Source organism: Pituophis catenifer, unplaced genomic scaffold (assembly GCF_029215685.1).
Source record: "Pituophis catenifer annectens isolate HBS135680 unplaced genomic scaffold, rPitCat1.0.hap2 SCAF_1, whole genome shotgun sequence".
Taxonomy (NCBI): domain Eukaryota; kingdom Metazoa; phylum Chordata; class Lepidosauria; order Squamata; family Colubridae; genus Pituophis; species Pituophis catenifer.
This window is the reverse complement of record NW_027256881.1, coordinates 226,256,103-226,270,877: the sequence shown is the minus strand read 5'-3', so window position 1 is coordinate 226,270,877 and position 14,775 is coordinate 226,256,103. Positions and strand designations below refer to the sequence as shown.

Genomic DNA, 14,775 nt, shown 5'->3' with positions numbered 1-14,775 from the left:
TTCTCTGCACTTGATGAGAAGATGGAAAAACCTTATTAATTTTCTTAATAGTAGTACTCAGCTGAGCATACAATCCATTGCTAACACATACATTTTAGCCCAATAAAAGAGAAAAAATCAGGCATATGTTGAGTCTTTGTTGTGTTTGGATAGATGTATATGCATAGTAACCCCCACTTCACAATCTCAACTGTAGCAGTTAACAATCACCATTATTTTTTCTCCTCCCCTTTCCCATTGCATCCCCCCATTTCATTTAAGTATATAAATACTTTGTCATGTAATATAAGAAGCGAGTATCAGCTTCTGAAGTCTTATCACAAATAATAAATGGTTGCCTTTAAGATCAAGGTTTCATAAACTTTGCCCTCTTTCATAGAGGCAATTCTTACCTATAGTAATGAAGAGCTAGAGAATCAGGAAATGCATGTGATCTTATAGTTAGAGTTCATGATAAAATCAAGCATGTTTGTTCAGTGTTTCACATGATTTTTAATCAGAAATGGACGATTACACTGCGTAATTAACTCTTACTTATAAGAATTAATTCAATATATTTGCTGGTTAATCAATTAAATATTGATTTTTTTCTTAAGCCCAGAAAAGAGGGAGAACAAGTTTTGGAAGAAGTCTAGCAACCACTCCTTATTATACAAAGCATAATGATGTGATGGTATCTGTTTCAGGGCATTTAAAGATGGCCATGCTTAATCAGAATGTTCAGTTATAATATTACCGCTAGGTTTCGACCACAATTGAGAACAGAATCTTGGTCACTGAGTGAAGTGAAGTGGTTGTTAAGCAAGATATCACCTGACCTCCTTGCTCAATGACCACAACCCCAATATTCCCAATTGCAGTCACTGAACAAACTTGTGGTTGTTAAATGGACAGAATTCCAAGTCCCAGGACCAGAGTGTTTTGAGTGGGGAGACTCTGCTATGCCTGGTGCAGGCTATGTGTGAGTTGTGAGAGTCCTGCAATAGAGTGCAAAGCCACAGCCACCTCTGGGGACCTCAGCAGTCCCAGCCCAGCAGCATGGCCTCTTACACAGGTATTTTCATAACCTAGCAGGATACTATATTATTTCAAGTTTTGTGATTATTCTAATTTTCTTCCGCACGGTAGTTCCTTAAGATCAATTGTGTTTAAATAGATATAGAATAGTTCTTTATTGGGGAAAAATACAGGAGAATTTTAGGACATTGATTGATAGTGAGAGTATGGGGAAGCAGAAAAGCCAGAATATGATATTAAGTCAAAAAATGCTTTCTTTAATGCAAATTGACATTAGAGACTCATTAAGGAAGACTTATTGTTTCTTTACAGAAAATAAAAGTTGTAATATTTCACACAAGAAATGAATAAGTATTCATAATTTTCTTGTTCTTTTTATAGGATCAAAGTAATAATGAAATTATGATTGGAGTAATGTCAGGAGGCATACTCATTTATAAGAACAGGGTACGAATTAACACCTTTCCATGGTAAGGATATGTTTTAAAAGCATCATTATTTGCTATGTACAGTTATTCCTCACTGAATGACACTAAATAGGATTGGAAACTCCATCATTAAGGGACATGGTCCTAACTAAGTTAAGCAAGGACTTCATGTGACCTCACCTTGCAGCATCTTGCCACCTTCCTTCTTGACTTCATTTGTCAGAGGGCAGCAGGAAAAGTTACAACAGGGGTGTCAAACTGGTGCCCCATAGACCAGATGCGTCACGCGCAGGCCATGCCCATCCCAGCTCCATGAAGGGGGGGGAAAGTTGCAATATGTCACATGACAGCAATGTGACACAGCGAATTTGACACCAGTGGGTTACAAGTTGCAATAACATGACTGCAGGGTACTGCAATGGCTGTAACTGTGAGGACTGATCATAACTAAGATTCATGAGTGTAGTCAGCATTCAAACCTTCACTGGATGAGTAGTTGTTAAACAAGGACCACCTATATTACAGAGTGATAGCTTTCATTTTTAAGTATATATAAGATCTAAGTTGGTCACCTTTTCATATACTAAGAATTGTAAAACAATGCCTCAGAATGGTAATATATAGTATATTTTTATACTACATGCTGCAGGCTTTAAATTTTGGGGGGATAAAACATGTCGGACTCATTTTTAATCAACTCTGAAGATCAGCATTCAATATTAGGCCTTCCTGACCAATTACAGTTTCCAAATGTTCTTTAAGGACAAACTCATGCAAAGCACATTGCAGTAACTAAGGTAAGAATGGTTGTGAGCAGTGTCCTTTGATCTAGGAAAGGACCTGTAATGATATGTGAGGAAAAACTTGAGAGACAGGATAAAGAAAAGCTGCCCAGACAACAGATAAGAGAGGATACAGCCAGCAGCTATATAATGGGCTGAGAAAGAGGCTCAGAAGTAACTCTCCCTAGATTTTCATGCTGTAAAGGAAAGAACAGGAGATTTTTACTTTCAGACTTGCAAGATTCTATTAATGTAGTCTTACAATAAAATAAAGTAATCATCTGGCTATATTTCCTGTCCAGTCTACCTGGGAAGGCTGATAGGGTACAGATGGGCACACAATATATGTTTTTTCTCTTTGAGCAGGAGCCAAGGTTCCTGGAGAACCCCCAGATTACACACTACCTCTGACTGGGGGAATGTTGCCTCAATGCCTCAACCAAAGTTAAAGATGTCTGATCATCAGATATGAAGGATCCTAAATCCCACAGCCATAGTCTCATTACGGTTGAGCTGAAACTAATTCTTTCCCATCCAGGCCAGTACAGCCTCCAGGCATTGGGAAGGCACCTTGATAGCATCACTTGGGTGGCCCAAGGCAGAGATGTACAGTAATGATACTTAACTCTTAACTCGACCCGTGCGCTCCCACAGAGAGGGCCTCCTCAGGGTGCCATCAGCCAAACAATGTAGGCTGGTGGCCCCCAGGGGGAGGGCTTTCTCTGTGGGGGCTCCCACCCTCTGGAATCAGTTGCCCCCGGAGATAAGAAGAATCCAGGACCTCAATGCCTTCCGTCGTTCCCTGAAAACCTATCTTTTTCAGCAAGCCGGGTTGGCTTAAGAAGAAATTTTTAAAATTTTTAAATTCTTTTAATTAGTCTGTGATTTTTAATTTTTTGGGCCAAATTTTATATATATTTTTAAATGTTTTAATATTTGTATTCTATGTTTTTTTTATCTTGGCTGTACACCGCCCTGAGTCCTCAGGGAGAAGGGCGGTATATAAATTCGAAATTAAAATTAAAAATTAAATTAAACTCTGTGCCGACAAATGACTTCACCCAGTAGTTTCATGTAAATGTTAAATAGAAACAGAGAGTGTTGAGCCCTTCTGCACTTGACAGACCAAGGGCCTAAAACTGGACTTCTCCCCTCACTATCCCCCCCCCCAACACCAATTAGAATTGACCTTGGAGAAAGGAGAAGAACCACTGATGAATAATGCCTCCCATTCCCAATCCTGTCAACTGGTTTAGAAGGATACCATGATTGATGGCATTAAGAGTTCAAGCAGGGCTAGGGTTAGGGTTAACTACATAGGATACCTATACCATCCTTATCTCTGCTCCACTTGTTCACTTAATTTATCTTCTCCAGTTATTGAGCCAATAAAGACCTATATTATTAGAGATAACTTTTTTTAAAAAAATCCTTGCTCATGATTAAGATGAATTTAAATGGTTTTGTTTCTTTATGCATCAGTATGGTATTTTCCAATGATAATAATGGGAGCTACAGTAGAGCAAATATGCCACCTTCTCTCCAGTGTTTTCTGTTCTTTGATGACCAATAACATTCTTAATACAGTGCAAGTAAACTCGCCTTTCTTTCTTTCTTTCTTTCTTTCTTTCTTTCTTTCTTTCTTTTTTAAATATTTTTTTTTTATTTTTTCAAACATAAACATAAAATATATCTTTCAAGAACAAAGTCTTGATCCGGTCATAGATAGGTACAATCGCTTACATTTCTTTAACAAGCTCCATTCACAATTTCCCATTACATCTTTTAAAATTAAAAATCAGAACATAATTTTTTTTAACATAAATTGTAACATCTTAATCTAAACCATTCTATTATATCACCACAAATTTAATTTCCAAATAAACTTAACTCATTTTTATAACCATTTATAAATCCAAATTATATCTGGTTCTTTCCCAAGCTCCCTTCAATATGTCTTTTAACCTCAGTATCAAACATTAATCTTAAAAAATATTCTAACCTCTTAATCTAATTATTTACCTTACAGTTTTATCACCACAAATCTTATTTTCAAATTAAATACAACTCTATTTTTATTTCAATTTATAGAACAAAATTCTATCCATATTTCTTAATCTCTAGGCCCATTTCATCAAATCTTTAAAATTTAGACTTTATCACTTTACTTTTAATTTTCTCACGTTTATCATCTATTACACATTTCATTTTACACAGATTTATCTCAAAATCCATATCCTCCTCCATATCTCCCACTGTTATTTGGCTGACTTCCAGCATATTTTATTTTGGCTGATTTTCAGCATATTCTCCATACCTCCAACTATTGTTTGGCTGATTTCCAACATATTATTATTTTGGCTGATTTCCAGCATAATCTCCTCCATACCTCCAACTATTGTTTGGCTGATTTCCAGAATATTTTATTTTGGCTGATTTCCAGCATAATCTCCTCCATACCTCCAACTATTGTTTGGCTGATTTCCAGCATATTTTATTTTGACTGATTTCCAGCATAATCTCCATACCTCCAACTATTGTTTGGCTGATTTCCAGAATATTTTATTTTGGCTGATTTCCAGCATAATCTCCTCCATACCTCCAACTATTGTTTGGCTGATTTCCAGCATATAACCACCTATACATTGATCCTCTATTTTAATTACCTTCTTTTATTTCCCATCTTTGTTACTTCAGGAGCCCTCCTGTTTTTATCTAAAAATCATTTATACATTTAGCTTATAAACATTACATTTTAATTTTATCTGCTTTATTTCTTCATTTCCCTATCTGTCCATAAATGTTCCACTTCAAAGTCCATATTTCCATGTTAGAAACACCATATTTCACTTTAATTCTTTTATAACATCTGCTCCATATAAAATCCATCAGCTTCCTTTCTTTTGTTCCTGTGCCACATCTTTTGTTGCTAAGCCAGTTAGTTTCAATTTTAATAAATCCAGTGTATTTCTTCTTTCTTTGTAAAATCACCCAAAGACAGAATAGGAGTCTCCAAAGTCCAAAAGTCTATAGTTAATTTCAAAGTAATCCAAAGTAAATAGCAATTCAAAGTGTTTCTTTTCCAAACAGGAGGATCTCTACAATCCACATTCCACTTAGTCACAGCAATCCCTATTTTATAGCTGTTATGTAACCATCCATTTGTCTCTCTTCTTTAACTTCCCAAAGGGGTTAAATTCCGAAATAATGCTTCTCAAATCCATTCCAATTAAAGGAAAAAAAACAAAACAAAAAAACAAACCAATTTTCTACTTCGTTAGAAGCCAATTCTTCCGACTCAGTTTATACTAAAGCAAAATCTTTAATCGGTCTTTGTTTCCAATTGTATCCATCAGCTTCTTTTCTTTTATTGCTACACCATTTTCTTTCGTTCCTGTGCCAGTTAGTTTCAATTTTAGTACTTCCGTTATATTTCTTCTTTCTTTCCACCAATAAAACCACCCATAATCAAATTAGGAATCCCCAAAGTCAAAAACCCTTGGTTATTTCCAATTTAGATAACAAAACACATTGTTTCTCTTTCAAGACGAAAGTAATCTACAATTCACACTTTCACTTAGTCACGGCAATTCTCCATTTTGTCAATTATGTGGTCATCCAGTTTGTCTCTGTTCTTTTAGCTTTTAAAGTTATTAGGTTCCTATTTATTGCTTTTTTCTTTTTTCTTTCTCCAAGAGTAATCTAATCCAATTTTAAAAAGTTTATCAATTTTCTAACTTGTTTCAATAAACAGATTATTCCAAATCGGTCTATAATAAAATAAGCTCCTTAATGGGTCTTTTCCTCCTGCAAATTATTTTACTAGATCTTCTTGCCCCATAGATCCATAGCCGCTATTTAAGGCCGGGGGGTTATTTGTAAAAATCCATGTTCTAACGTTGTTCCTGCCTGGGTTGGTGTCAGTCACCCGGCTTCCGAACACTTCGCTCTTTTCTTCTTTCTTCCTCCTGCACAGTGCTTCTCCAGTTTGCCCCAGCTTCGAGGCAGCCGCCATGGCTGCCACACCCCCGCCACCGACTCAGAGGGTTTCCTCCAGCTTCCGAGGAACTTGCCTGTTCCTCTTGGCCGTCCAAGGTGTCCCTCTTTTTCCCCTGTCCCTAAAGGACTGGTTCGGTCCGCAGTTCAACAGTTGGCGGCAGTTCAACAGTCGCGGTTTTCGCGGGGCTCATCAGAGTCCCGCTATTTCCCCGACTGAATTGCCGCGGCGCCAAACCAAAAGTCCCTCTCTCCCTCTCTCTCTCTCTCTCTCCCTCCCTCCCTCCCTCCCTCCCTCTTTCTTTCTTTCTTTCTTTCTTTCTTTCTTTTTTTTTCTTTCTTTCTTTCTTTCTTTCTTTCTTTCTTTCTTTCTTTCTTTCTTCTTTCTTTCTTTCTTTCTTTCTACACAGAAGGCTGTGGGAAGGAGAACAGGCCTGCCAATCTTGGCTGTTAAATCACAGAGATTAATGTCTAAACTCTCCCTCTTACATGTAATACTCAATTTATGTAATCAATATGGCAGTGAATGAGAGAGTGAAGGTACTAGCAACACAAATCTAAATTCAGTATACATATCTGAATTATTTCTTGCGTTCACAGCTTTTGTATGTAGAAATAATTTATATCTTGATAAACATAATCAAGGGATAGTCAGCCCATATAAATTGAATGAATGAATGAATGAATGAATGAATACATACATTCATACATACATACATACATACATACATACATACATACATACATGAAAAAGTAGATTTGCTGGTAGTAAATAGTCTTCTTTGAGGTATAGTGCTACAGTAATAAAATTTAGGTTGGAAAAGATTTAGACAAGTAAATGAAATGATGGCTCCCAGTGGTCTTCCGGGTGCGCTTCAAGGTTTTGGTTACCACCTTTAGAGCGCTTCATGGCCTAGGACCAGAGTATCTATGAGACCGCCTTCTGCCTCCAGTAGCCTCTCATCGACCAGTACGCTCCCACAGAGAGGGGCTTCTTAGGGTGCCGTCGGTCAAACAGTGTCGACTGGTGGCCCCCAGGGGGAGAGCCTTCTCTGTGTGAGCACCTGCCATCTGGAACGAGCTCCCCCCAGAGATATGGAGGATCCCGGATTTGCGCACTTTACGCTCTGCCTTCAAAACATTCCTATTCCAGCAGGCCGGCCTGGCCTAACCTCTTTTTTAAACTGTTTTTTAAATTTTAAATTTGTCGTATAAAAATTGAGGTTTTTAAATTTTGTTTTCTGGGCCAAATTATTTAATTGTATTTTAATGGTTTTGAACATTTGTATTACATGTATTTTATCTTTTGGCTGTTCACTGCCCTGAGTCCTTCAGGAGTAGGGCGGTATATAAATTCAATAAACTAAACTAAACTAAACTAAACTAAACTAAACTAAACTAAACTAAACTAAACTAAACTAAACTAAACTAAACTAAACTAAACTAAACTAAACTAACTTATCTTGTTAATGTTGAATACAGTTACCATCCTTGTCCAATTAATACATCTGAAGAAATGATTAGCTTATTGTGATTTTTATTTTTTTTAGGTTGAAAATCATAAAAATTTCTTTTAAGTGCAAGCAGTTTTTCATTCAACTTAGAAAAGAATTGGTGAGTATTGATACTGCTAATTAATATATTTCGTACTAGATTATATTTTATTTTGAAAATGTTCTCTGTAGAGCTTCATATCTGATTAAAATATAAAAGTATGTTAATTTTGTAATTGTCTAGTGGTAGGTAGGCTAGGTTATTTTTAATACAGTAAATCTGGCTGAAATTATTCTTTGTGCTTAGAGTCACGAGGAGATTGAAAAAGGCCATACATGTCTTGTTTATAGCAGCCTGATGATAAGAAGCTCTCTGAAATTGTTGATTAACCTTCTTTTGGGGGGAGGAAGATTTTTTAAAAAGCTACAATCTGCTATCATCAATCTGTGACTGTAGTCACAAAGCTTTCCTCCTGGACAGGTTGTCCTTTCATCTTCCAGCACCTTTGATCCCTGTCTACTGAATGTTGTCACTTTTAATCTAACAATATTTCTGTTATTGTTAGCTGGTTCCTAGCTTTTAGGAAAGCAGAAGCTCTGGTTTAGGCTGATAGGAAGCTGATAATTGCTTCTGAGCATTAACAGCTGGCAGCTAATATATCACCCATGGCAGAGAAATTACACAGATTGACAGGGATGGAAAGAAAAATGTGGGTTTTATTTACCTTTTTTGGTGCTCACTAAACTGTATTAAATTGCACAAAGATGTGCAAAACCTTATGTTGGTCCACTCTAATGAATCCTGCACCAAACTTTAACAATTAAAAGTTGTGTGTATTGGGGGAGGGGTTGTGAAGCAATACTATTTACAAAATACATGTGGTATTTCCATCTTACATACATAGTAATACTTAAATAAGAGTCCTTTGGAATTGACTAACAAATATTAATCCTTTCTTTCTAGCATGAATCTAGAGAAACTTTATTGGGCTTCAACATGGTGAATTATCGAGCGTGTAAGAATTTATGGAAAGCTTGTGTAGAACATCATACTTTTTTCCGGTTGGACAGACCACTGCCACCTCAGAAGAACTTTTTTGCACATTATTTTACTTTAGGGTCAAAGTTTCGGTACTGGTAAGTTGCGTCTATATTTCATGTAATGGTAAGAATATAAAAGAAATGTTGAAAACTTACCATAAAGTTGTTGTTGAAATAGCATATGTTCTTAATTTGGTAACCCAAAGATGTGCAAAATCTTTTGGTGGCCAAATATCACAACATTTTTGGGAGTATATATTATACGCATAGATGAGGTTGGGTGCAAGACGATGATTCAGAAGTTTTCTTTGTTTATATTTTCGTTTTTTAAACTGATTTGTGTACTTTAGCTTACCCTGGAGTATTCATATTTCTATAATATAACAGGAAACCGCTCTTTCAGTAGGCGTTACCATACACATGACCCCGAGGTTACAAAAAGGACACTTCAGGAGCATTCAGTCCTCAGTGCACAAATTAGTCACCCACACTGCACCCAAGTATATTTTTGACTAATGAATTTTGTTTGAAAGCTGAGATTGCTACATAGACATCACACCCCTGAAAAGGACTAGTTTAGTCCTTTTTATTTACTTTTATTTACTTTAAGAAGTACTTTTTTATAAGTACTTCTTATTTTTCTTTACAATCTCAATATTATACTTCCCTTTCAGTGGGAGAACAGAAGTCCAGTCTGTACAATATGGCAAAGAAAGGGCAAACAAGGACAGGGTGTTTGCCAGGTAAGCTATTTAAAGTGACTTGCATTCATTATGATAAACATATAAAGCCTCTTTAGGTTTCTCCTTACTCTCAAAATTGATTGGGTATAACAATCAATAATAACCAGTGGTGGGATTCAAGTAATTTAACAACCGGTTCTCTGTCCTAATGATTTCTTCCAACAACCAGTTTGCCAAACTGCTCAGAAAGTTAACAACCGGTTCTCCCGAAGTGGTGCGAACTGGCTGAATCCCACCACTGATAATAACCCTGGATAGAAGTTCTCTTGACACATAAAATTTTAGACACATGGAAGAAGGAGCAGGACTGGGTTTGTTGCCATACTTCCCATTGAGACATGCCAGCTGATCAAGACTCCATTGGCTTTCGGCATTGATGAATAAGATCCGATGGAAATCTTGAGCCGCAAAAATTCGGAATGCCATTTATTCTTTACACATAGTGAACCTATTTTCTCTGTTTGCTCAGTTAACTCCCTCTAGAATATCTCCAACTCCTGCTACTATTCTCATTGGGCCATAGGCTTGCCAGAAACTAATATAGTTCAAAAGTGATATTGTGGAGCATTTTTTCATTGTTTACCTAGATCCGTTTGGTCTAGTGTTCAGATACCACACTAAAAACCAGGAGATTGCAAATTCTAGTCCCACTGTAGGCATAAAAAGCTGGCTGGGTGACCTTGAACCAGTCAGTCTGTCTCAGCTCAACCCATCTCACAGGGTGGTTGTTGTGGGAAAAATAGGAGGAGGAAGATATATTGAGTCTATTTGCTACCTTGAGTTATTTATAAAAATAATAAAGGCTGAATTTTTTAAAAAAAATCTTTAAAAATAACACATTGCAAAAATTAGCAATATAATTTTTGAGTATTTTCCATTAATAGAAGCAATAACTGAAAATGGAATAAAAAGGTCAAAAAATCCCACCTCTTCAATCACAAGAAAAATGGAATGGACTGATATGGACTTGCTTATTATGGGCCTCAGTTTCTCAAGTCCCTGGACACTAAAAGTTATACTGTACATCTTTAACTATATTATAAAGCATTCCTCTATGGCAGGGGTGAAATGCTCCTGGTTCGGACCAGATCGCCCAATCCGGTAGCGATGGCGGATAGTTCGGAGAACCGGTAGCAAAAATCCCTGCCGCCCCCCACCACCACCACCACCACCACCATGCCCAGCTGAGCCGCACAATCATCAAAGGCTTTTTTTTTTTTTTTTACTTTTAAAAGCATTTTTTCTACAACTTCTTCCACCGAAAAAATGCTTTTAAAAGTAAAAAAAAAAGCCTCTGATGATTGCACGGCTCAGCTGGGATCGTCAGAGACTTTTCAAAGCATTTTTTAACCACCTTTTCCCTGGAAGAGGTTACAGAAAAAAATGCTTTAAAAGTCTCTCTGACGATCCCAGTTGTGTTGCCTGATCGGCAGAGCCTTTTCAAAGCATTTTTTTAACCACCGCTTCCGCTGAAGAGGTTGCAGAAAAAAATGCTTTGAAAGTCTCTCTGACGATCCCAGCTGTGGTTGCCTGATCGTCAGAGCCTTTTCAAAGCATTTTTTAAACCACCGCTTCCGCTGAAGAGGTTGCAGAAAAAAATGCTTTATAAATCTCTCTTGATGATCAGGCAACTCAGCTGGGATCATCAGAGAGCCTTTTCAAAGCATTTTTTTGCATTTGCAGAAAAAATGCTTTGAAAAGTTTTTTTTAAAAAAAAGTTGGCCACACCCATCCAGTCACATTACCCCCCCCACCAAGCCACGCTCACAGAACCCGTAGTAACAAATTTTACATTTCACCCCTGCTCTATGGTTACCAGTAGTAAAAACAAAAGCGACTTCAGGTGAAAGGCAATAAAAAACAAAATTATAGTCACGTTATTGAAGATTACCATAGAAGAAAGTGAGCAAAAGGAGGAAAGCAACAGAGAGAAAAAAGGAGAAAATCAGGCAGAAGGAACTGAGTGAAAGCTTTGAAACTCTCAAGAGGAAGGAAGAATCAAATGGTGAGAGGATTCTCAGGGTCAGAGAGGAGTGTTCCTAGACCTGTGATGGCATACCTATGGCACGCATGCCACAGGTGGCACACAGAGCCATATCTGTGGGCATGCGAGCATTGCCCTAGCTCAGCTCCAGCGTGCATGCCCGTGCCAGCCAGCTGTTTTTTGGGCCTTCTGGGCCCACCGGAAGTCAGGAAATGGGCCGTTTCCGGCCTCTGGAGGGCCTCGAGGGGGTGGGGGTGGCCATTTTCGCCCTCCCCAGGCTCCAAGAAAGCCTCTAGAGCCTGGGGAGGGTGAAAAACAGGCCTACTGGGCCCACAGGTAACCTTTTTGCCGTTGTGTGCCAAAAGTGGGGGGAGCGCGGGGGTCACATGGGCATGTGCAGGTGGCATTGAATTATGGGTGTTGGCTCACGCGCGACACCCCCCCACCCCCCCGTTCCCCACACTTTTGGCACACAACGGCAAAAAGGTTAGCTATCATTGTCCTAGACTATGCAGAGCAGATGAAGAGAGAAGGAACCAGAACCAGCCTAAGGCTTTCAAAAGCTAGTTGGTAATCATAATCCTTAGAAAGAACCACAATTGGGACCAGAACTTCAGTTGCTAAGTAAGGTGGTCATTAAGTGAGACACATTCAATTTTACAACTTTTTGCCGCTGTTGTTAAATGAAGCATTGCAGCCATTAAGTGAATTGTGTGGTCATTAATCGAATCCGGCTTTCCTCATTGACTTTCTTTGTCGGAAACCATCTAGAAAGGTCTCAAATGACAATCCTGTGATCTCAGGACATTGCAGCCTTATAAATACACACTAGTTGCAAAGCACCCAAAGTTTTGTCATGTGACCGCAAGAGTCATGAGTACAAGGACTGGCTAGAAGTCACTTTTGTCATTATTGTCGTAATTTCAACAGTCACTAAATGAATCAGTCAGTAAATCAAGGATTACCCATATACTACCCTAGAAATCCAAAAAAGGCTATTGTGCTAGAATACAAAGAAAGAAATATCTTTTTAAATGGATTTTCCAAAGGAAAATATGTGTTGCAGATGCCAAAGACAATCTTTATGAAAAGAAGGACTAGAAACCAGAAGAGTGCATTACTATATCTATTTTATGGAAGATCACAAAAACTATTGAGGGTTCAGGAATGTTGTCTTGATTACACTAAAGGGGAGAGGAGACTTTCTTTGTGCCCAGATCTTAACCTTTACAAAGTGAGCATTGTCATCATTGTCTTGTCAGTCATGTCGTTGTTGTCTTTGATTAGTTATTAAATGTTCTCAAGGATATAGATATTAGAAGAGGAAACTATATAAAGCTGTGGTAGTAGAAGATATACTGTTGTAATGTGGCAAATGTTTCTTTGAAATTTCCACAAAGAACAGGAAGTTTTGGTAACAGACATGAGTGGGTGGGACTGTGAGTTTCAAACATTTAATAATGCTCTAAATGTAGTTTGACAGTTCAGTGTTTTTGCCTGGCTTATCAAGTTACTGAAGTAGTTTTCTGTTCGATCATTAAGGTGAGTTTTTCAAAGAGTTGCATCATTCCTAGAAAGAAAATACATGCACATTTAATCTGCAAAAAGTTGGTAATATTTTTATCCAGGCTGCCTTATATTTTTCTTTTTCCTTATATTTTGGATGAGCAGATCAAGTTTTGTAGAAAACTGTTTATCCCTGTTGTCCTTAAAAGCAATTTAGAAATGGTTTAACTCATAGTAGTATGATAGTAGTTTTATTTTTTAAAAAAACTTTTGAAACAACCTTTTCTAGAAAAGAATAACATTTGAGCTAGTAACATGGATACTAAGAATGAACATAAACGTAAATAAATATAGTTGATGTTATAATGATTGTTAGATAATTCTATGTATCACACTTCATTTAAATCAATTTCTATGAATTGTTGAAAAATGTGTAATCACTTATATTTTTCACAGCTACATTATGGCTAGATTTTTAAAAACTGATTGTCATATTCAGCTATGGTCCATCTAAGTCAGTAAAAATTCTTAAATTTTATTAAGAGCTGAAGTTTTTTTAATGCGCAAATGTGTGACAAATGTGTTTTTTGTGTTGCACGCGTTCACTGCATCTGAAGCCCTCAAATTTCAGCACTGCTTGTAACTTTGAAATAGTTCTTTTAAAAGTCTGGATTTTTGTGTCCATGCTATTAATTATAATGTAAAATTGGTTCGACTTCTCTCTTGCAAGTGGTTTAGTTTGAATGTAGCTGTAAATTATGCAAGTAATTGCAATGAAGGGCTAATTTAGAGTTAAGAAAGAAAAGAAAGAAGCTGTTTCTTTCACAAACAGCTTTCCTCCACCACCACCCACCACCCACCCCCAATATGTGGCACTGTAGATGGTTCTCAGCCCTTAGCAATACAGAATTACTGTAAAATTTGCTCTGTCTTTAGCTATCCTTCTTCTCATTGCACGTGGCTTTTTTTCCTCTTGTGAATAGTCCCATAAGAATATATGTCTCTCTTTGGAAGAAATGGTCAAATAACATGCACTGCATATCAGTGCCTATAAAGAGGAAGGGTAGTTTTATTTTATTTTTAATTTCAATTTCTAGTAATTTCAGATACATCATTCTACGTAATTTTGTGTAAATTTGTTTTAGATCCCCAAGTAAACCTTTGGCTCGCAAATTGATAAGTGGGATGGACTGGGAGGTTGTCAGCAGAAATTCATTGTCTGATGACAGGTTAGAAACTCAAAGTTTACCATCCCGTTCTCCACCTGGAACCCCTAATCAGTAAGTAAAGTTGAATAATCCATTTACAACAAGTTACCTGTTTTTCCTTTGATTAATGAAAGTAAATCGTTGTAACATTCTTCTTGGTGTGCTAAAATAATGTCATAGTGAAGCACACACATGTAACTGAGGCAGGATTTAGCTAACAGCTCAATATATTAGTTTTTTTTTTTTTAAAGTGCTTGCATTTCCTACTTTCATTCTGGGAAAAGAATGATAATAATTTTATTCAGTACCCTTTACTGTGAGATGTAAACAGTATGTTAAATTTAATAGAATAATATTCAGAATCATAATTAAACCAGATGTACCTGATCTTTGTCCCCTTTGAGCATTTTACAGTATAGCCATGGTTGAAAAAAGGAATCTTGATTTATTTATAGCTAATTTCAGAATATTTTTCACACATATAGTTGACAGGTTTTATTTGTGCAGGAAGTAAATATAAAACATCATTAAGGAGGAGGATAAAATTGCCTTTAATATTATGCGTATAACACCTAAT

General features: G+C 37.0%; 1 protein-coding gene across 4 annotated transcripts in view; it reads left to right on the top strand.

The window, feature by feature from the left end:
- Positions 1-14,775, top strand: part of PTPN4 (protein tyrosine phosphatase non-receptor type 4) — a 102,802-nt gene that overhangs the window by 64,988 nt on the left and 23,039 nt on the right. For all 4 annotated transcript variants that reach the window (XM_070951451.1, XM_070951367.1, XM_070951523.1 and 1 more), the window contains 5 exons: positions 1,399-1,487; positions 7,774-7,837; positions 8,681-8,853; positions 9,432-9,500; positions 14,136-14,270. In XM_070951451.1, the coding sequence (XP_070807552.1) occupies positions 1,399-1,487; positions 7,774-7,837; positions 8,681-8,853; positions 9,432-9,500; positions 14,136-14,270 (530 nt within the window). The remainder of the gene's footprint in view (positions 1-1,398; positions 1,488-7,773; positions 7,838-8,680; positions 8,854-9,431; positions 9,501-14,135; positions 14,271-14,775) is intronic.